At 48.2% G+C, this 21,041-nt stretch overlaps 10 protein-coding genes across 17 annotated transcripts; 7 read left to right on the top strand and 3 right to left on the bottom strand.

The window, feature by feature from the left end:
* Positions 1–121: 121 nt before the first annotated feature.
* On the top strand, positions 122–5,855 carry LOC108026896 (benign gonial cell neoplasm protein). 2 transcript variants are annotated; one of them, XM_017098105.3, is made up of 5 exons: positions 122–1,880; positions 3,232–3,585; positions 3,641–4,606; positions 4,665–5,352; positions 5,407–5,855. In XM_017098105.3, exons 1-5 carry the CDS (start codon positions 359–361, stop codon positions 5,540–5,542), a joined length of 3,666 nt encoding a protein of 1,221 aa, XP_016953594.1. In that variant the 5' UTR covers positions 122–358; the 3' UTR covers positions 5,543–5,855. The 2 variants fall into 2 exon arrangements, with proteins under 2 accessions (XP_016953594.1, XP_043948153.1); XM_044092218.2 differs by lacking the exon at positions 122–1,880 and adding an exon at positions 2,946–3,080.
* Positions 2,182–3,128, top strand: LOC108026897 (partner of Y14 and mago). The gene has a single exon (XM_017098106.2). It carries the CDS (start codon positions 2,231–2,233, stop codon positions 2,831–2,833), a length of 603 nt encoding a protein of 200 aa, XP_016953595.1. The 5' UTR covers positions 2,182–2,230; the 3' UTR covers positions 2,834–3,128.
* Positions 5,856–5,900: 45 nt separating the features above from the next.
* LOC108026917 (protein 60A) lies at positions 5,901–7,620 on the bottom strand. The gene has a single exon (XM_044092282.2). The coding sequence runs from the start codon at positions 7,399–7,401 to the stop codon at positions 6,013–6,015; it is 1,389 nt and encodes a 462-aa protein (XP_043948217.1). The 5' UTR covers positions 7,402–7,620; the 3' UTR covers positions 5,901–6,012.
* A 683-nt stretch (positions 7,621–8,303) lies between these two features.
* Positions 8,304–12,431, top strand: LOC108026783 (U4/U6.U5 small nuclear ribonucleoprotein 27 kDa protein). Its single transcript, XM_017097941.3, has 3 exons — positions 8,304–8,481; positions 8,544–8,836; positions 10,937–12,431. Exons 2-3 carry the CDS (start codon positions 8,607–8,609, stop codon positions 11,265–11,267), a joined length of 561 nt encoding a protein of 186 aa, XP_016953430.1. The 5' UTR covers positions 8,304–8,481; positions 8,544–8,606; the 3' UTR covers positions 11,268–12,431.
* Positions 8,902–10,173, top strand: LOC108026782 (eukaryotic translation initiation factor 6). Its single transcript, XM_017097940.3, has one exon. The coding sequence runs from the start codon at positions 9,325–9,327 to the stop codon at positions 10,060–10,062; it is 738 nt and encodes a 245-aa protein (XP_016953429.1). The 5' UTR covers positions 8,902–9,324; the 3' UTR covers positions 10,063–10,173.
* Positions 12,432–12,695: 264 nt separating the features above from the next.
* Positions 12,696–14,746, bottom strand: LOC108026781 (thioredoxin-related transmembrane protein 1). Of its 2 annotated transcripts, none has more exons than XM_017097938.3 (4): positions 14,386–14,746; positions 14,015–14,176; positions 13,776–13,950; positions 12,696–13,610 (listed from the first exon to the last, which is right to left on the bottom strand). In XM_017097938.3, exons 1-4 carry the CDS (start codon positions 14,562–14,564, stop codon positions 13,125–13,127), a joined length of 1,002 nt encoding a protein of 333 aa, XP_016953427.1. In that variant the 5' UTR covers positions 14,565–14,746; the 3' UTR covers positions 12,696–13,124. The 2 variants fall into 2 exon arrangements, with proteins under 2 accessions (XP_016953427.1, XP_016953428.1); XM_017097939.3 differs by having other exon boundaries at positions 12,696–13,589; positions 14,386–14,743.
* Positions 14,747–15,011: 265 nt separating this feature from the next.
* LOC108026967 (synaptosomal-associated protein 29) lies at positions 15,012–16,268 on the top strand. Its single transcript, XM_017098183.3, has 2 exons — positions 15,012–15,380; positions 15,451–16,268. The coding sequence occupies exons 1-2, from the start codon at positions 15,113–15,115 to the stop codon at positions 16,032–16,034; spliced, it is 852 nt and encodes a 283-aa protein (XP_016953672.1). The 5' UTR covers positions 15,012–15,112; the 3' UTR covers positions 16,035–16,268.
* A 564-nt stretch (positions 16,269–16,832) lies between these two features.
* LOC108026501 (soluble NSF attachment protein 29) lies at positions 16,833–18,027 on the top strand. 4 transcript variants are annotated; one of them, XM_044092065.2, is made up of 3 exons: positions 16,887–16,950; positions 17,005–17,148; positions 17,193–18,027. In XM_044092065.2, exons 2-3 carry the CDS (start codon positions 17,007–17,009, stop codon positions 17,726–17,728), a joined length of 678 nt encoding a protein of 225 aa, XP_043948000.2. In that variant the 5' UTR covers positions 16,887–16,950; positions 17,005–17,006; the 3' UTR covers positions 17,729–18,027. The 4 variants fall into 4 exon arrangements, with proteins under 4 accessions (XP_043948001.2, XP_016952937.3, XP_043948000.2 ...); XM_050887500.1 differs by having other exon boundaries at positions 16,900–16,950; positions 16,998–17,148; XM_044092066.2 differs by having other exon boundaries at positions 16,833–17,148; positions 17,211–18,027.
* A 112-nt stretch (positions 18,028–18,139) lies between these two features.
* Positions 18,140–19,986, top strand: LOC108026531 (inactive peptidyl-prolyl cis-trans isomerase shutdown). Its single transcript, XM_017097479.3, has 3 exons — positions 18,140–18,285; positions 18,355–19,102; positions 19,187–19,986. Exons 1-3 carry the CDS (start codon positions 18,230–18,232, stop codon positions 19,736–19,738), a joined length of 1,356 nt encoding a protein of 451 aa, XP_016952968.1. The 5' UTR covers positions 18,140–18,229; the 3' UTR covers positions 19,739–19,986.
* LOC108026607 (uncharacterized) lies at positions 19,882–20,502 on the bottom strand. Of its 3 annotated transcripts, none has more exons than XM_050887881.1 (2): positions 20,266–20,502; positions 19,882–20,214 (listed from the first exon to the last, which is right to left on the bottom strand). In XM_050887881.1, the coding sequence occupies exons 1-2, from the start codon at positions 20,411–20,413 to the stop codon at positions 20,015–20,017; spliced, it is 348 nt and encodes a 115-aa protein (XP_050743838.1). In that variant the 5' UTR covers positions 20,414–20,502; the 3' UTR covers positions 19,882–20,014. The 3 variants fall into 3 exon arrangements, with proteins under 3 accessions (XP_050743838.1, XP_016953070.1, XP_050743839.1); XM_017097581.3 differs by having other exon boundaries at positions 19,882–20,208; XM_050887882.1 differs by having other exon boundaries at positions 19,882–20,199.
* Positions 20,503–21,041: the final 539 nt, after the last annotated feature.

The following is a 21,041-nucleotide window of genomic DNA, read 5'->3' as shown; positions in this document are numbered from 1 at the left end:
AATATTTAAGATCAGCTAAAGTTCAAAAGTTTCGTTTTTAATTTTTTCATGGAATGATTATAATTGCAATTTGTTTTAGTTTATAGCTGCAATGCCGAGTTTGTCAACTTGTACAACATTAGTAACGAAGTTTGCTTTATTTTTCAATATTCCCTACACCTTTTACACATTTTTCGAATGTTTCGCACAACTTTGTTTGAGTAGGGACAGAGGAATACCCCAAGCAGCAAGCTTTACCTCAGCGAAAATACAACTCTGCTGTTTCATTCCACCATTCCATTCTTTCTACGAAGCACCGACCTAACGGAATTTAATTTCGTGACGTGACGCGGGAAATAGGGCGAAATTCCCAAATTTGATGACAGACGAATTGGATCACTCCGAGATGAACAAGATTATCCAGGATAAGTATATTCCGCAGCAACTGCTGTACTTTATAGCCGGCAGGAGGTGCTGCCAGCAGTTTCCGTGCACATTCCGATCGAGCGAGCACGAAGCCTTCGCAAATCGCGCCCGCTCCTTGGGTCTGCGATCCCAGATTGTCCACAGCAATGGGAACAGCTGCGTCAAGATCTACAAGCAGGCATGTCGCCACTACCTGGAGGAGCCCAAGAAACTCACTATGTCCGCGACGGCCACGATGGACATGTTTACGTTGCTGGGCAGGAAGTCCTTCATGGGCAAGGAGGATCTGGAGCTGTCCGCGGACATGGTCTCCCTCAAGGCCAGTGCGTCGGACTTGCCGTCATTGCACCTTCCGCTGCCCGCCATCCGTCCGCCGAATCCTCGTCTCTGGACGGATGCACAGCGCAACTTCCTGACCACCTTCCCGGGTCACCGACTGCGCGCCGAGATCATGTGGCCACTGTACGCCAATCGGGTGATTGTCCTTAACACCGATCTTTCCTGGGACAAGTCTGTGTTCCTGCCACTGCTCATCCTGGATGACTGCCTGACCAAACAGTCCAACGCTAGGATCATCTGCATCGAAAGGCATGCTATTGTGGCCACCTACAACAGCCAGCGGACGGCCAACTTCTTCGGGGATCAGCTGGGCGAGACGGTGGGCATCCAGTTGCCCCACTTCAGCGCTGTCAGCTGCAACACCCACATCATCTTCTCGACGGCCCAGTACTTCCTGCGGTCCCTGGCCAACCAGCGGTTCCGCGACATCAGCCACCTGGTTGTAAATGATGTGCACCTACGTGATCCATACACCGATCTGCTGCTGACCGAGATTCGCTTCGCCTTGAATAGCCAGCCAAATCTACGGATTATTCTGCTCTCCCAGATGGGCAGTGCCACGATGTTCACCGGCTTTTTTGGCGAAGGATCGGTAGTAGATATGATGAATCAACCGGAGGCGGGACCGCGCATCTCCTACCTGGACGACCTTCACAGCTGCATTGCCCTGGCCGGAATTCACAAGGGCCCGGACATTTATAAGGAGATCCCGGAGACTTCGGGCGGAAAGAGCCAGCGCAACGAGCAGATGGACCAGTGCCTGCACGCCTACGGAGAGTTGGGCACGGACGCGGCCATACGTCCCTTTCTGTATGCCGTGAACTATGAGCTGGTGCCTGTAAACTACCGCCACTCCCTGAACGGCAAGACGGCGGTCCACCTAGCCTCCGAGCTGAACAAGCCCAATCACCTCCGGTTGCTGCTCTTCATGGGCGCCGATCCTTACATTGTCGATCTGTACCAGCAGAATGCCATCTCGCTGGCGGCCATGAATGGCAATCACGAGTGCATAGATGTCCTGAACAACTACAGCCTGCACGGCTATGTGGTGAAGAGCGCCAAGCCGGATTTCGTGGACTACGATCTTATTATAGACATCATGTATCTGCTGCGCACCAAGCCGGAGTATCCGCCAGGTGAGTGTTATGTAGTCTTGGCTTTAGGGCTATTAAATTTGAAGGCACTATTTAGAAACTATGATTAGGGACACTAAAACGAAGAGTAAATGTGAGATACATAGGTTTTTGTAAGGGTTTACATGACTTAAATCACGAGTTATTTTTAGTTAGGGACTGGGTAAGAACAGACTTTCAAATTATGGTTTCAAAATCGGCCGTAACGGTTTCGCCGTGACTCGTTCGCCAAACTTGAAAGCGATTAATCGCGGGAGAATGCGCCTTCGCCGCGCAGAAAGTTCCATCCGCAATGCCAGCTATCGATTGGCATCGCCTGGCAATTGGGCATTGTTTTTTATAGAAGCAGCAAGATGAGCACTTACCTACAGAGCAGCGAGGGCAAGTTTATCCCGGCCACCAAGCGGCCGGACGGTACCTGGCGGAAGGCGCGACGCGTCAAGGACGGCTACGTGCCCCAGGAGGAGGTGCCGCTCTACGAGAGCAAGGGCAAGCAATTCGTGGCCCAGCGCCAGGCCGGAGTGCCGCCTGGCATGTGTCCCCTGGTGGCCGCGGAGTCGAAGAAGGAGCGCGAGAAGCAGGAGAGGAACCGAGCCAGGAAACAGGACAAGGAGGCTGGCAAGCAGCCAAAGGCAGCGACGCCCGGTGTCCTGGTCTTTCCGCCCAGCACGTGTCCGCCGCCAAAAGCTAATCAGCAGCAGCCCTCCGGCAGCAGGGAGATCAACTCAGTGGCCCAGGCACTGGAGGACACCCTGAAACTGGACGGCGCTCAGGAGGTGGATCCCGCCAAGCAATTGAAAAAGTTGCGCAAGAAAATCCGCGAAATTGAGCAGATCGAGAGCAGGATACAGGCCGGCGAGCAGAAGAAACTGGACAAGGACCAGCTGGACAAGGTGAAAAAGAAGGCGGAGATCCTGCGGCAGATCAAGGACCTGGAGGGCGAGCCGCGCTCGTAGCCCTAGGTGCCAGCTAACTCAGATACTGCTAAATCCTCTTCACATCGTGAACAAATCAACGACCAGATGTCGCGCCGCCTCTAAACGAGAGCAAGAACACATACATGCCTATGTCTGTTGAATAGTTATATTAGTTGTAGCCGAAGATGTCAAGCCATTTAGTCGTATCGATCTATTTTATTAATGTGTGTCTGTCTTAAAGCCTAGTTTATACGAATGGAGGAGTGCCGCGTTTATTTATGTATAGGTAACTTTGTAAATCAGATTTAATAAACCAAACCCATTTGAAGCAAAACGTTTTACTAGATTTACGATTTACTAGAATGTAAGATTGTTAGTTCTCAAATATACCTGCCGATGCTTGATGAATAAGCTAATCGTTTTTCTGCGCTTTTCAGGCAACATTCTCATCATTTTGCCCACCTACTACCACATTGTCAAGCTTAACTATATGATCCTGAGTCACTGCCTGACTGGCAACCTGCAGGAGTGTTCCATATTCCTGCTGCACGAGAACATGCGGAAGGAGTACATCGACGCCTTGGTCAATGCAGGCGATGAGACCGTGAAGATTGTGCTGACCACAGATATCATTGAATCGCTTTCGCTGAACGTGTCCTTCAAGTACGAAATAGACACCGCCTGCCGGCAGACCAATGTTTATGATAGCTCCAGCTGCAGCGGGGAGGATCACTACGAATGGGTGGCCAAGGATTGCCTGCTGCGACGGGAGTCTCTTCTCGATCTCGAAGGTGAGTACTTGCTAGATCTTATAAAAAAATGACTAATGCATCCTGTTTTCCGCAGGTGGGGATGCACAGTGCTTCCGTTTGATCAGCAAAAAGGCTTGCGAGGAGCTTGGGGAGACGAGCCAGCCGCGCCTGCAAACCATGCAGCTGGACAAAATCTGCCTCATGGTCAAATTTCTTTCGCCCCACATGGTTATTAGCGAGTATCTGGGTTTCACCCTCTCACCACCGCCGCTGGTTAACGTGCACCATGCCGTGCAGTTGCTCAGGAAAATCGACGTTCTAGACGAGGCCGAAGATGTGACCTGGCTGGGCTGTCGGCTGGTCGACATTCCGGTGCCCTGCCAGCTCGGCCGCATGCTGATCTTTGGCATTCTTTTGCGGTGCCTCGATCCAATACTCACCATAGTGAGCTCCATGTTGACGGCTGATCCCCTGGGCATTCCGTTCACCGAGGACGTCGACCACTTGTGGGACAGGTTCACCATCTACATACAGAATCGCATCAAGAACGAGCGGGCTCGCCTGGCCGACAATCAGTTCTCCGATCATTTCGTTTTTCTGCGCCTGCTTCAGGAGTGGCAAAGTAGACTGCACAACAAGATGCCGCCGCTGTACCTCACGGATGAATATAACTTTGTACTGAATGGTCTCATGGAGCAGCTTAGCTTTATTCGTTCCGAAATTGTGAGCTCCTTGCGGTCGTCCAACTTGATCCACAGTCGTGGCAAGCTGAGTATGCAGATTCTCAACCAGATGTCCGGGAATTGGCACATAGTTAAGGCGGCCCTGACAGGTGGGATGTATCCGAATATCTGTGCCGTAGACGTGGGAAAAAATTGCTTAAAGTCGGCGAATTCCGGAAATGTCCACATGCATCCCAACACAGTGCTTCGCGAGTTTTTGGAGCCCTTGGAAGTTTCGGCGCTGAACTTTCGTACCCCCTGGATTGTGTGCAACAAGCAAAAGAACGATATCAAGTACGCCACCATGGTCGTTCCCCTGGCAGTTGCCTTGTTTTGCGGTAACCTATTGTGAATTTCAAGTTATCCTAGGCCAAAATGATTGTTTCCTTTATTTAGGTCCCACGAGAATGCGCCTTTCTCAGATATGTGACAGCCAGTTGACGGCGAACGATCGCAACGTTCACATGTTCATAGACGAATGGATTTGGATGGTGATGTCCAAGCCCTCGGCGGAGATGATCATGAAAACGCGTCACTATTTCTTTAGGATGTACAACGAAGTGCTGAAGCACTGCAGCGACCAGGAGTTGTGGCGCCGCGATGCTGCGGCAGGCTGCCATTACTCCTACTTGACCGAGACCCTCTCGAAGATTTTGGAGAGCGAGGAATCTTCCGTGGGTTTTGCCAAGCCTCCGCCCATTAGCTTCCTGCAATCCACTCAGCTGCCAGCCTTGTATCTTCTGAGCGTCAACGCCAATTTCAGTTGGTCGCGCGAACTGGAAGAGCGCCAGGGAACGCTTCAGAAGCCACAACAATTCAATTCGCACTTCGTTGAGCGACAGTTCTTCCTGCTCTACTCGGAGGGAGAATGCGAGGAGTTCCACAGGAAGAGCTCGCCAGCGTTTATCGAGAGTGTTCTCGGTAAATTCGCCAGGCCCATCGAGTCGGCCAACCGACACATCTTTGTGATCCTGTACAGAAAGGATCCAGACGTAATGCTCAGTATTAGTCGGGCCAAAACCATTGACGGAGTCTTCACGCTGAAGGAATATTTCCGGAACTCTGTTCCGGTGTTTGAAATTTTGTAAGTACAAGAACGCTTTTAGATCTATTCATATCTAACTCACTTCCCTTTTAGAGAGGCTTGTGTATCGTTGAATGTTAACGTGCCTGTATTTGATGGTCGCCTAATGTCTTGCCTAATTGACAAACGTGTCGGAAACTTAATAATGGACCTGTTTGCCTTCCGACACCATTGGATCCACAAGCGATAGAGAGGCTACAGTTTCTTTGCTATTTTCCTTGTAGGCTCGCATTAATAATCAAAATAAGTATGTACAATCAAACTATGGCTGAAATCTCCATTGATAAATCTGTACGCACCTATTGTTGTTCCTAAGTGTATGTTAATTTATGGATTTTCAAATTAAGCGAAAACTGTCAATCAAAATAATTGTGTACACTGAATGTAGGCCAACCAAGTTGTGTGTGGCCAAGTATTAAGTTTTAACTGAATGTTGATTTTTTAATTATGTTCCTTGAAGTGTGAATCAAGATGAGACAATAAAAACCTATGTTTTCTATCTATCGGTTTGTTTGATCCCTGGTTACCCCCAAGAAATCCGTCGCCACTTCAGTTAGGTACAGCGATGTATATTTCTATAAAAAATATTCGAGATTAGTACAGAGATGGACATCTACACAGAAATGCTTTATATTGCTTAGCCTAAGTGGTAAATTGAATTCAATGGCACCCGCAGGATTTCACAATCATGTTTCTATACTTTTTCAGGTTCACGTTCTCGTCGTTCAGGTGGTACAGAACGGGGAGTGCTCCCAGCCTGGTCGGAGCACAGCAGGGCTTCGGCACCTTCTTGGGCTCCAGAAGGTGGACCAGAGTCTGGACGATCGCGTGGTTGGTGGCGTTCATGTGCGCGTTGAGCGGGAAATTGCACTCGCCGCTGCAGTAGAAGGCCCCGTAGCCCTCCGGAGCGATGATCCAGTCGTGCCAGCCCAGATCCTTGAAGTCTATGTAGAGGGTCTGCATCTGGCAGCTGCGCGTGCCCTCCATCGGCTCCAGGAGCGGAACGGTGTTGGGTGAGACCGACTTCTTGCGCTTGCGCGGGTGGCTGGCACTTCGCTTGCTCCGATGGTGGCTACTGTGCGCCGTCGCCTTGATTAGCTCCGGTCCTCGGAAGAAGCCGATCATGAAGGGCTGGAACTCGTCGTCTACCTTGCGGTGAATCAGTCCAATGTCGTCTAGTTTGACCTCGCGGTCGGGCCGGTTCACGGCATGTGCTCCGATGTAGATGCCGTGGTTCTCCTTCGACTTGACCAGCCACTCGTGCAGCCCCTCGGTCACGTTGAGCTCCAGCCAGCCCACATAGTCCCCAGTCGTGTTCACCGAGGAGAGCGGCTCCATGGTGTGCTCTCCCAGCGTTCCGGTTCCGATGGCATAGACTGTGATGGTGAACTCCCTGTTGGCGGTCAGCCACTTGCCCTCGTTGGCGTTCTGGTAGATGCGCAGTTCGGCCATAACCAGGTAGTTGTCGTTCGGCACCTTGGAGACGTCGAACCACAGACGCCGGCCGTGCTCGTGACGCAGCTCGTCCACGTTGTGGTGGCGCTTGTTCAGGAAGGTCATGATGATGTCGCTCTCGTCGATCGCCCTCTTGTCCAGGTCGGTGATAAAGTTCTTCTGCTGATCGCCCTCATCCTCCTCATCGAGATCCGCGCTTCTCCTGGCGCGATGGCCGCGCTCATAGGAGTCTTCGTCATCGTCGGCATGGTGGTCATGATCGCTGAGGCCCTCCTCGGCCGTGATGCGATGATAGACGTCGAGGAGGAACTTGGGAGCCGACTTTCTCAGGGACAACTGGTGGCTGCTCAGGTGCGCGGGGCGTTCGGCGATGCCCAGGAACTCGAGGATCTCGTAGGAGACGTCCAGCTTGTCGTCCTCGCTCAGCACCCGGTGCATGATCGTCTGATCCCTGCCATTGTCTATGTAAATGCCCGACTGGGTGGCTTCGACGGCTGTCGGCGTGGTGGCCACGAATATGAGCAGAACCAGTCCAAGGCCCACGGAGGCGAGCACTGCAACGGCCTCCGAGGTATTTCGCAGCACCGACAACATATTGAATACCGGACGGATCGGTTGCGATCGCTTTTCTTTCGCTTCGCTATACACGGGGCTATCTACTGCGCGATGGCATTCAGAGGTACAGATACATTTAAGGGCTTATTTCTTGAGTTCCAGCGAACCGCGGGTTCTGAAAATTCTGACGCACTTACGGATTGTTGTGTGTATCTTAATCTTCAAGATGCATTTTCTTTCTATTCCCAAGGAGTTGGCAGCGCCGTGCTTGGGAAAATAAATCGATCTCAAAGATCGAAATACTAGTACACTTAGCAAGTGCACCTGCCCGACAGCCGAGACACCCACCTGACATAGCTGAGGCGGAAGATGGCTTCTATTTTTAATTTAAATCCTATATCGGTCTGTTGATTTGATGCATTTAAATACGTACATACAGATCGGTAAGGCAATGTTTATTTTCTTAATTATACACCCCTTAAGTGACAATCAACTAAGTGAGAAATTAAAAAACTAGGGCCGAGTTCAGCAGAACAACATGATACCTGATCACTTATGGAATTCATAGGACAGTTCTGCTGAACGCACATGATTACTAATCATAATTCAAAAATTCTTGAATCAGTAAAAAAGGAGCTAACAAATAGTACTCAAACCTTTTCCTGATACAGGATACATTCCAGCTGTACGCTAGCATTATAAGAATAAAATAACTATTATTAAAAAACCCTCAAAGCAGTTAAATTACTTAAGATTGTTCAGGTTTATATGGAAAATATTTAAATATGCCGCTGTTAGATTTCGATGCACTTTACAGCGCTGTTAAAAAATCTAAAAAAGGGATGAAAGCAGCTGCGAGAGAGCGGCTAGAGATGGGTGTTTTTCGTGCCAGACATCGATGTGACCGACTGCCGATGCCTTAAAAATCGATGACCCGATACGAACATCGATTCTCCGCCTCTACCCTCCATTCGCTTTTATTTTTATCCAATTCTTCAATTCCGTTTTCGGCGTCGCGGCGAAATAACGCGTCGTTTATTTGCGTTTAGTTTTAAGTTAGCGCGTTTTCTCTCACCGCCGGTGTCGCCCAAATAATGCTAGACACAGCCTAGAGCCACGGTGAGCAGGGAATTCCGATGGTGCCCGTAATACCACAGCCTAACATCACTAAACCCATCCAGGCAAACCAAAACCATCTAGAACTCACACCGCAGACCGCCACACAAGCAGAATCGGAAGCAGGAATGGGCCGCAGCCGGAGTCCCGCCTCGCCGGCGCACAGGAGGCGCGAGAAGGAGCGATCCGAGCGCAAGAAGCGCAGGGAGCGCCGTTCCCGCGAGAGGGAGGCCATCGGAGTGGCTCCCGGAGCATCTGGATCGGGAGGAGGCCCCAGTCGCCGGGAGCGGGACCGCGACCGGAGTCGCAGCCGTGACCGGGAGCGCGACCGCGACCGAGCGCGGGGCCGGCGTTCTAGGTGAATAACAAAGTGTAGTGTACCAAAAGCCAAGACACGATAAGTATAAAACTAGTCACTACAACGTAGAAGTAAGAACGTGGTCAGGGGCGTACTTGGAGCATTTTAGGGTGTAGATGTCTAGCAGAACCACTTTGAAATTCCTTCAAGAATGTCAAGGCGTTTCAAAAACTCTTCCGGGTAGGGTGACCCCTTCAACCCCCCCTTAAATTCGTTACACCCTCCGAGAACTTGTTTATTTACCCGCGAGTATCGATAGCCCGTTCGATAGGCAGGCAATCGATGGCTGTGCAGCTCTGTTGAACACAAAAAAAATTACCACGTGAAGCGAAATTTGCGAAATTGCCGAATTTCATCACGGCGTTCAAATAGTTTTCCGGCCTTATAAACCAAACCCAGGGGATCCCAGCGTTCGGGCTCAGTCAGGCCAGGAAATCAGCTCAGAGAGAAACCCACAGAGGAAGCACCAACCGGAACTTACAGAGAACATGGCGCTGCGCGTGCAATTCGAGAACAACGACGACATCGGCGTCTTCACAAAACTCACCAACACATACTGCCTGGTGGCCATCGGCGGATCCGAGACCTTCTACAGCGCCTTCGAGGCGGAGCTGGCCGAGACCATCCCCGTGGTGCACGCCAATGTGGGCGGCTGCCGGATCATAGGACGCCTCACCGTGGGCAACAGGAACGGCCTACTGGTGCCCAATTCCACCACCGACGAGGAGCTGCAGCACCTGCGCAATAGCCTGCCGGACGCAGTCAAGATCCAGCGCGTGGAGGAGCGCCTGTCGGCGCTGGGCAACGTTATCGCCTGCAACGACTATGTGGCTTTGGTCCATCCGGATCTGGACAAGGAGACCGAGGAGATCATCGGGGACGTGCTCAAGGTCGAGGTCTTCCGGCAGACCATCGCCGACAACACACTGGTGGGCTCGTACACCGTGCTGAGCAACCAGGGCGGCATGGTGCACCCCAAGACGAGCATACAGGACCAGGACGAGCTGTCGTCTTTGCTGCAGGTCCCCCTCGTTGCCGGCACAGTGAACCGGGGCAGCGAGGTCCTCGCCGCCGGCATGGTGGTCAACGACTGGCTCTCCTTCGTGGGCATGAACACCACGGCCACAGAGATCTCGGTGATCGAGAGCGTCTTCAAGCTGAACCAGGCCCAGCCAGCCACGGTGACGACCAAGCTGCGAGCAGCCCTCATCGAGGACATGTCCTAGGCGAAATTAACCACTTTTTACACTCGATCTAAGGATTTTCTGTTATCTTCTACACAATGTCAACTAAGAAATACACCACACAAAATTAAAAGAAGCCCGAGCAGCGTCACCCATCTCCTAGCTATTTTTAAGTGGAAACTGTTGGAATATTAGTTGGAAGAGTAGTTAGGTTATTTGGGTAGGCTTTTCTAATTCTTTCCTAATGATAGGTATTTGGAACTTTCAATCTGTATAGAAGGCATATTTCAATAGTATTTACTATCTTAATCGGTTTGTAATTTTATAGTCATGGACAGGTTTTCTTTTATTATTATTATTATCACATCCTCCCAACCCAGTGATTATTAAGTTGGTTTCTCTCTCAGGCAGAAAGTGGAAAGGTAGTTTAGATAGTTTTTTTTACAGCGCCGTATATGAATCGCACAAAAGCCTCGAGAACTTTATATAGATCCCTTAAGAGCATATATCATTGCCATAGTATTTCCAATCTTAAAAACTTAATTCTCGAGTATGTTTATAATTTCATATTCATAACCAGTATTTTATTTTATAAAAAAATAAGTTCCTTAATATTAGCTCTTTTTGTATCCTCCCAAACCACTGATTATTAAGTGGGGTTTGAGTTCTCAAATTATTTCCAAACACCCAGCCGTAAATGAGACCTTTAATGAAGCGAACCGACCGGTTGCAAAGTGTCGTATTTCGCTTAATTAAAACTTCAAATTGCACAATCGGGTGCACAATGCTCAAGGTCGCCCCAGTTAATTCCCAGGCTCGTTGCAATTCGAATGCAATCAACTGGTCCTGTCAGTCACCAACTGAAGCGTATTGAAACACACAACTCACGATGCACAATGCAATTCATGGTTTTCAGATCGCGGTCGAGGGGCGCCGGAGGAGGAGGCGGCGGAAGCAGCGGCGGCAACAGCAGCTCCGGACCATCGACGTCGCGAAGGACGACGAGGAACAATGCGGCGGCCACAGCTGCCGACCGGCCCAAGATCAACGAGGCCGACCTGGAGGGAAAATCACCGGAAGAGGTCGAAATGCTCAAGACAATGGGATTCTGCACGTTCGACACCACCAAAAACCGGAAGGTCGAGGGCAACGATGTCGGAGAAGTGCATGTAATCCTAAAGCGAAAGTACCGCCAGTACATGAATCGCAAGGGTGGCTTCAACCGGCCGCTCGATTTCGTGGCCTAGCAGTCCTTGGCAGCAGCAACAGCCATCTCCACAAGCTTATCCTTCGCCCTACTAGTTTGCTACGCTTTTTTACTTGTCCGTGCCCAATCCCAGCTCCAGTGGGCAACGGGCGACGGACGAAGACCTGCAATTTTATGCAATAGACCGGTTTACAAAATTCAGCCAACTTTTGGCCCCGTCAAAATTTCCACTCATCAAGCAAGTTCTGCAAGAGGACAGCCTCACCACACTCATACCTCAATTAGTTATTTAGTAGTTTAAGCCTGAAGTGCGCCTTTGTTATGAAGTTGGCCCCCCGAAGGTTAATTTTACAACAAATATCTGGGGCTGAAAGCAATCCCAACCCTCTTCCGGTTGGAGAATCTGCTTTCAGCTGCAGTCGACAACGCACGACGATTGCTTTTTGAATATTTCAAAGTAATTAACAATTGTTTTTGTTGACATCTCGCCATTTTGTACGAATACGAATTAACTGAAGCCAGCCTGAACCGAAATTCACAACAGCTAAATTTTCAAACTCACACACAGACAATTACTTAAAGTATTTGAAAACACACCACAGCCCAAAACGAACAGCCCGCATCCGCATCCCGGTCCCCATCCGACTCCTTATCCCGGAAACCCCCAACTTACTTCCTCCATACGCTGCAATAGTACAACTTTTACAACCAAACAATATATATCAAATATATATTTTATATATATAGAAATTAAAATATACACACACACCACAAGTACCTTATCCCCCGTAAACCCCCGGAATGAACCTTACAATAGCCATAGCAATTTGTTGAAAGAAATATTATTTGTTTAACAATCAAAATGTTGTAATTAATCCAGTTAATTCCGATTTAAATCACAAGTGCCAACAGATCAGGCAAGCAACGCTGAAGATGAATCACGTTTTATAGAGATATTTGTATAATCATTTTGTACTCTTTTATAAGATAGCCATCAGTACTTGTATGCCGCAACAAGTTAACTATTTAAGCAACAGCTAACTATTTTTTGCCTTTGGATGACAATATGTATTTGAAAATTGCGTTAATTTCGGCCGAACACCACACACACCTTATTTGTAGTTATACACATACGAAATTGCAGGGATTTTTTCTTATTTCATATTCTCTTACAATAAACTGATAATAAATTTGTAAAACCGTACCGAAAACGTGGATTCTTATTTATTAAAATTGAATACGAATAAAAACGAACTGGAAAAGCCATTAATAAATGAACAAGTTGACTTTTCCTCGTTCAATAAAAAATTAACTAAAATGTTAAACTATATATATTAATGGATATTTCTGGGAATAGTAGTGTCCTAACTTCAACAAAACATGAAACTCAAAAATTGAAATCTAAATACTTGTTGTTACGGATTATTTTCGGGACTCCAATTCCAATTCGCGAGATTAAAAACACCTCTTAATTGGCTTTAGTTTATTTTGTAATACGAAAATTTAATACAATTTGCAATTTGATTGAAATTCAATTACAAATGAAATGCTTAAGAGAAGATAATTATGCAGGTAATCGATTGGAACACAAAATACAATGCTTGGCAAAAGAAAATTAGAGTGTACGACTAAAGTTAAATTTAGTTATTGTTACGCTCGTTACCGCTTAATGGATTATAATTTTGATGTACATAATTAAGAAATACATGAGGTGCCGTTTCTGGCTAGGATTAAGTGTGGGAAACAATCAGTTTTGTGCGCGAAGGCAAAGCAGAGGGGATCTGCTCCAATGATGCTTGGTAAGAGGTTGTGTTTCTCTCGATTCTGTGTGTTAGTCTTTTTGTTGCCGCTTCTGATCGCTAAGGCTGATGGTCCAGGGGGACCCACCCGGCTGCACCTAATCGCCCTTGCGTGGCTTGCGCTTGCGCACCTGTTCCGTCTTCTCGGGCGCAGAGTCTCCGGCTTGCTTGGGCTCCGGCTTCTCGACCTTTTCCGGCTCGCTGTCGGCCTCCTTCTCCTGTGCGGCCAGATCGCCCGCCTGCTCCTCGCTGTCCTCCTCCTCCTCGTCGTCGTCATCCTCCTCCGGCTCCTCCTCGCTCTCCCGCTGCTCATCCTCGTTCTCCTCGGCGTCGCCATCATCCTCGATCTCCTCGGTGGCCAGATCCTCCACACCTTCGGCCAGATTGTCCTGCGACTCGGAGAAGCTCTGTCGCTGCGATTTCTTGGGTGGATAGACAAAGTCCACAAGGCACACTAGGAGCAGCCCCAGGGCGGCGCCCACAAAGATGGTGGCGATGGCGAAGAGGGCGTAGGAGCCCCACGTGGGCAGTCCGTACTCCTCCTGCAGGCGCCCGTTGAAGTCCTTAAAGAGTTTTTGCGTGTGCTATTAGTACATGGACACAACATACAAGACAACAGCACAGAGCAAAGACCAGAGTAATGAGTAATGGAAGGCAATCTATGGGTCAGCGGGATCACCCCGCTGATAAGCTTCCGCTTATGTCTCATGCAATGAACTGAGGTGATAAATTGGGATAGGTGAACGAACCTTCAGAGTGTGGGACAGCTTAAAGAAGTAGGACAGCACGGACATGTGGATGGTATCGGGCTTCTTCCAGGCGGAGAGCGGTTCGATGCTCTGCCACTGCTGCTTCTTCACAAAGTACAGGAGGGCATCGCCGTCCCGGGCTCCACGGTACTGCCTGAACTCGCCATCCTTAACGCTGAAAGGAATTTACACGGGTTAGGCTTTGGGTTTATATTGCTTCGAAGGGTTAGATGTCTCACTGGTAGATGGTGGGCAGGGCGGTCACAAAGAAGCGTCCGCTGAGCGAGGGTGAGGTGGTCACGTCGATCTTGGCCACTTGCACCTTGACATCCTTGGCCACGCGGGCAAATCGCTCCCAGGTGGGAGCCAGATTCTTGCAGGCCGGGCACCACGGAGCAAAGCTATAAGTACAGGGAAAAACACGCGTTTTAAACAGCTGCCATCGAAATGAGTCATCGTCGCCCCAAGGCAATGTCTGGCATTCCAGAGAAAGAAGAAAACCAGCTTGCCGGCTGAGGAAGCCGGCGCACCACGCCCCTTTCTCGTTACGTCAGGCGTCGCGGGGTTCCACATGGTTGGGGGACATTCAATGCCGTCCTTTCGCACTCACAACTCGATCATCCACTCGCCCTGGAGCATCAGGTGCCAGTTGTCCTCGTCCAACTCGATTAACTTGCCACCTGGCTGTAATCCTGACTGCGCAGTCGCCGCCGACTGCGCTGCCGCCGCGGCAGCCAGCAGAAGCAGCGCCGCACATGACGCGGCCACAAAATGCGATGTGCAATGCATGTGGGTGATGTTTCCTTCGCCGATGAGTGTCCTGAAACCTGTGGCGTTCGGCTGCTACGATTTGCTAAATTAAACTAAGGTTTGCATCCAATTCGGGCCCAGAAAGTTACAAAAATCTGCGACGCCTGCTGGAAAATTGATAGAAACGAAACGCTGGTTCGATATCCAGCAGTGATGCCACACTACTTTTTTCTGCTGAGACCTCAGTGGGGGTATTCGCTAAGTTTGTTTGAAATAGCTAGATGAGAGATTTCTCATCCGATTTTTGATGCTCTCAATGAGGGTAACGATTATTGATATTATCTTAAGTACTTTTTAATATCTTAATGACTTGTTTTTGAGTAACATTTGCCCTGCCTTCGGTGCTGTATATTAAATTATTAAATTTAGCTAAATTTCGATATGCCAGATCCAGCTGCCTTAAGCTTCGCCGTACGTACCACCCCTCTTGCAATCGATAACTTCCAATCGACGGCCAACAACAAAGAAAATAAAAGTTTATGAAAACACAACAAAATTGAGCAATTTAGAAACTTTTCTGTCTCAAAATGGCCCACAATTATCTGCAGCCCGTGCACGACCACTTCGATGATGTGAACAGATTCGATGACGTGGATGATGAGCTGTTCCTGCAGAACAAGCGGACGGGAGCTCCCAAGAGTACGCAGCAGAAGAGCACCAATCCCTTCGAGATGGAGGACGATGATGGCGACGAGATAACCTCGTCGCCCTCGGTGGCTGCCCAACGACTGGCTTATGCGGAAAAACGGAGGGCCATCGAGCAGCGAACTCTGGACTCCACCAACAAGAGCTTGGGTAACCAAGGGGGTCAATTACAAGCCAATTAAGGGGCGTTATTTATACATGTATCCATTAAAACCAATAGGTCTGCTCTACGAGACTCAGGAGGTGGGCAAGGCCACTGCTGTGGAGCTGGCCAAGCAGCGGGAGCAGCTGGAGAAGACTTCGCATCAGTTGGACGAGATCAACAACACGCTGCGCTTCAGCCAGCGCCATCTGACTGGCCTCAAGAGTGTCTTCGGCGGACTAAAAAACTACCTTTCCGGCAACCGGGATCAGCCCCCCACCGCGGCTGGCTCGCCTACGACCAGTCAGTCCTCCCAGGAGGCCAATAGCAACATCGATTTGGGCGCCTGTGGAGGAGCTAGCCCCCCGGTTCTTTCACCCGCAGAGCGTTACGACAATCATCCGGTGAGTCAGCTGCGAGGCGATCCCAGCAGCACCTACCAGTCCCAGCGGCATGCGGGCAATCCTTTCCAGGCCCAGATCGACGCCAACCTGGAGGAGATGTGCAGCAATCTGTCGGTGCTCAAGATGCTGGCCACCGATCTGGGCGGCGAAATTGAGTCGCAGAACGAGCTGCTGGACAATATGAACTACAAAATCGAGGATGTGGACTTGAAGATCCACAAGCAGAACAAGGACATGAGCAAGCTGCTGAAGAAGTGAATTAAGTCGACGATACCATTATGTTTACCGCATCCTTAGTATAGCCCCCTTGAAAATACAAATCATAGTCATACAATACGCAAGATGAGCACCTCACAAGGCCATTACGAATGCATTCCTCATTATGTTTCCTAGTTTTTTATTGTTACACATACCAAAAGAAATTCTCTCGGAGTGCTAGTAGTTGGAGAGCGATAAGTGTTCAGTTTTCAATAAAAATTCATATAAAACGAATGAACAGTCTGGTGCCTGTGCAACTTTGTTTTGAATGTCGATACACAAACTTTGTTATCTTTTCCTTTGATGCAGAATTTCTCGAGTAATACATAAAAAGTGATTCATAACTCTCTTGCGTAATATCTTTAATGTTCAACCTAAAGAGATGGCACAGCAGAGCAACGAAGTGGCAGGATATAAAATTCCTCAGCCAAGGGTCTCCACATGATTTGAAGGACAAGATAATCCGAACAACTGTCATGCAGATTGTTTAGCAATCTGACGGTGCCCTAAGATGCTAGCTATCGAACTCGGTGGTGGAGTTGGGTCGCAGAACGAGCTGCTGGATAGTATGAAGGGCAAAATGGAGGATGTCGATTTACAGGTGGACAAGCAGAATAAGGATATGAGCCAGCTGCTAAAGAAGTGATTGAATTGCATCCCTAGACTAGCCCAGATGAGCACCATCGAAGGTCATTAGGAATGCATTGCGTTTCCTAGTTTTTATTGTTACGTACACCAAAAAAATCTCTCGGAGTGCTAGTAGTTGGAGAGCGATAAGTGTTCAGCTTTGAACAAAGATTCATATAAGCGGATGAACAGCCTTGTGCCTAAGCATTTTTTGGTTGAATTTTTGCGGATACACACGCAAACTTCTCTATTATCGTTCCTTTGATGCATCATTTCTCGAGTAGATTTTGTAAGAAATTATTCATATCGCTTTTTCGTAATTTCTCGAGGGTTTAGCCAACAGAGATGGCCCAGCAAAGCAACGGAATGGGAGCACATGAAATTCCGCAACCGAAGAACACCAATCCATTGAACACAGAGGATGGGAAAAGCTCGCAGCACTCGGAGCCTGCCCAGCAAACTCCTGACTCCACCAACAAGAGCTTGGGTAAGCAATAGGGACAATTGCCTGCCACTTATTGAAAACCGCAGGACTATTGAAACCAGCAGGTCTGCTCCACGAAGACCGCGAAATGGATGAGGATATGGAGCAGCGAGAGGAGCAGGAGCAGTGGGTGCAGCTGGACAAGGCCACGGACCAGTTGGAAGAGAAAAGCTCAAACAAAAAACGGAAAAGCCAGCTAAATCGCTTACTTGGCGGCGTGAAGAACTTTTTCTCCGGAAAGAAAAAAAGAACTCGGTCGCTACGAGCAAGTAAGTCCTTCCAAGAGGACAATAACAACACGGACAAGGGAACTAGCAGCTTGGAAGATAGCCAACAAGCGGAAGGGCTCAGTGAAGATCCCAACAGCTCATATCATCCGGAAAATTCTTCCCAGGCCCAGATCGACGACAATCTGGAGGTGATGTGTAGCAATCTGACGGTGTTCAAGATGCTAGCTGTCGATCTGGGTGGTGAAGTTGAGTCGCAGAACAAACTGGAGGATAATATGGAGGTAAAAATGGAGGATGTTGATTTGCAGATCCAAGAGCAGTACCAGGAGTTGAGCAAGCTGCTGAAGGAATGATAAGGAATTCCTTTTAAACAAACCATAGTCGCAGCATTTTGCAATTTAAAAGAGGATTTATTGTTAGAAAGTAAAAGTTCCGATTTTCATAAGAATGATTTAAATTTTTTTGGGCGCGGTCTTTGTTATCTTGGATGCTGATGCATCATGTGCTCATTTGAAAAGTAAATTATGACGTATGCCACCGCTTTCGTTTATGAACTCTGAGATTGAAACGATTTCAACTAAAATTAAAACATAAATATTACTTTATTTAATGTTATCTGAAGATAATGCATTACAAATACACGACAATAAGCAATAAGAATAATTTTTTATGCCGCTTTAGTTTGAATTCGATAGCTTGAACAGGATAAAATTACCTATCGATTTCGATAAGGCTGGAGCCATCACTGGAAAGCTCCTGCTCTTTCCAGCACTGCCTTCATCCAAAAGAAAGCGCCATTTCAGCGATTTTCATTCTACGCACTCTTTATAAACTATAAACGTGTTCTGTGAACTATGGAGGAGTCTTATCCCATGGGGCCCCAGCTGCTCAAGGAGCCCGTCTCCTTTTCGTGAGTACTGATACAGCATACGACCATTAGCACGTGGCTGAAACCATGGTTTTGCGAATCCTCCTGCAGCGAACTCGTGGACAATGGCATTGAGTTCGAGGTGGACTTGGCGCAGCATAATGGGGCCAGCAATGATGTCGGTCTCGAGAGCGACAGCGACTACGAGGACGCCGAGGATGTGGACAGCGAGGTGCTGCTTTCCCCATGGACGCGGTCCTTCGATGAGCTGCGTGAGCTGATGAACAGGATCGACGAGTTCATGTACAAGAGGGTCACCCGCGAGGGTCACGTGGACCGGGATCTGGTGCCGGATAAGGCCAGGGTGTCGGTGCGTTACAGCTTCTACTGGGAGGGCATGGGCGCTCCCTTCGACTCCTCCATGCTGCGGGGCACCAAATTCGAGTTCGAGACTGGTCAGAAATCGGTGATCATGGGCCTGGAGGCCGCTGTGCTCACTATGCGTCCCTACGAGCAGGCCGAGTTCATCATATCCTACAAGATGCTGTTCGGGGAGCTGGGTTGCCCGCCCAGGATCAAGCCCATGGCGGACGCGCTCTTAAAGGTGGAGGTCATAGACTATTCGCTTATTGGAGATGCCGAGGCCATCGATGGGATCGCTAAGGAGGACCGCGACAAGTTCTGCGTGGTGTATCCGAAGGCGCAGGACATGCACCTGCATGGAAAGGATTGCGTTAGGCGCGGGCGCTATCGCGATGCGGCGTCTACGTTTGAACGGGCTATCAATTCCCTGAACTACTGCCGTTTGGCCAATGACGAGGAGGAGCGCAGGCAAACTGATCTGTTGATTACCCTAAACGTAGGCACATTTTATGGCTAGGCTAGTCGAAGAGCAGAGATCTTAATAATTAACTTATTTCTTTACCTTCATAATACTTTTCAGCAAAATCTGATGATCGTTTACAACAAGCTTAACAAGCCGCAGCGCGCCTGCATCATGATGAAGTCTCTGCGGCGCCTGACCAACAACAATCCATCCTGCAAGGCGCTCTTCCTGGAGGGACGCGCCCTAGCTGCTTTGGGCGAGTACGACCGGGCCCGAGAGGCCTTCCTGCAGGCGCAGGCGAAGCAGCCGGAGAACAAGGAGATCAGCGATGAAATCATTAGAATGAACAAGAGAATCAGCCAGTACAAGCAGGCTAGTCGTGAGCTTTGGTCGCGGGCTTTCGCGGCAAAGAACAAAGAAACTGCTGCTCCAAAAACAGCAGCTCAGCAGGAAAAGGAAGCCAATGATAAACTTTTCAAGGAAGAACTCGAAGAAGTGATCAAGGATTTCGAGAGCTCTGACGAGCCATCGATTTGCTTTTCCCGTACATGTTTTTCGGACGCCCAGTTTGAAACGGTTTGCAATTTGGCCAAAGATCACAATTTGAAGCTAACTTTGTCTTCCGTTCACGGGGATGCCTTGACTTTGTCTAAGGTGGAAGTCAAGTAGGGCTAAAGTTACTAAACAGTATTAGAAACGATATTTCATAACCAAATCGAAAAAATCAAAACGTTCCAAATATGAAGGTAATTTCGACCAAAGAACTTTGAAACTATTACCTGCAGCTTTATAACATTTTCTTCAAAAGAAAGAAGGATCTTAAAAGTATATTTTATTAAAGTGCCAAAGCTTTAATTACGGAAAGGGAATAAAAAATTCCGTAAATATTTTTTGTTATTACCACAATAAACACGACTTTGTACGGCAAATAACAAAGTGTCTAGTTTAATTTACACTTTTCCTGTCCAATTCCTGGGCCAGTTGACGATGCAGACACTCCAAACATGCACATCCCTTGACATGTTTGAAGGTGGGCTCCAGGACACGAACCTCCTGCACCTCAAAGCTGTTTGAGTCGTAGCTTGTGATACTTTCCGACTTCACAAACTTGCAGCATAAGCAAACACAAACTAAAATGGCTGGGACTTGCAAATTTAAGAGTGCTTTTTTTGTTAAAAAGTTACCCAGATTCTTACTTAAGGAGACCATCCAAATGACGAGCAGAAGAACCGGGCAGAAATATCTGCTGACCATAGGCATCTCGCCCTTGGAGCTTGTATTTTCGGAGAGAATGCCCAGAACCCTTTGCATAAAAGTTTCTGAGTTGCCTTTAGAGTCTACCATTTTTGTAAGACTGTGTAAACTAAACCGAATTTAACCTAAATGAACTGAGTGAGTTGATGCTCGTTTAACGCTTATAGTTAGCCAAATGTCGGTGCTAGAAGCCAATGCAAATGCCTTAAGCTTTACATTTTAATTCGCGGAAGATAAACAAACAGTTGCGTGTACGTTGAGGTAAATGTGTTTTCAGAAGCAACCACGAACCAATGTTATTGAGATAAAAACGCCACGACTTCTTTAAACCAACTTTCAGTTTATTTTTATTTGGGATTTAATTAGCACATATTCCATTTCTAGCCACCGTGCACCATTTGTAGCCTTCGAATCCATTTGCACCTGATTTATAAAGGAGACTGGCCAGAAAAATCGTAGCCATATAACTTATGAACAACATTTTGACGTTGATGTTCTTCTTGGTGTAGAAACCAAAATATTTAGGGAAAGTTTTTGCTTTTTTAAATAATACGCATCATTGCAAATCCGTGTAATCAATTGTCCCAGTGACGAATCAATTTCTGCTTCAATAGACGTAAAGAATTGAAAATCAAAAGTTTTAAAGCAATAAAGATTAAACCTTTTTCTTATGGGAAGGGTTGGAATTACAAACAACCAACTATCTTCTCCCTTAACT

This window comes from Drosophila biarmipes, chromosome 2R (assembly GCF_025231255.1).
Source record: "Drosophila biarmipes strain raj3 chromosome 2R, RU_DBia_V1.1, whole genome shotgun sequence".
NCBI classification, from domain to species: Eukaryota; Metazoa; Arthropoda; class Insecta; order Diptera; family Drosophilidae; genus Drosophila; species Drosophila biarmipes.
The sequence above is the reverse complement of the archived record's forward strand: the minus strand, read 5'-3'. Positions and strand labels throughout refer to the sequence as shown.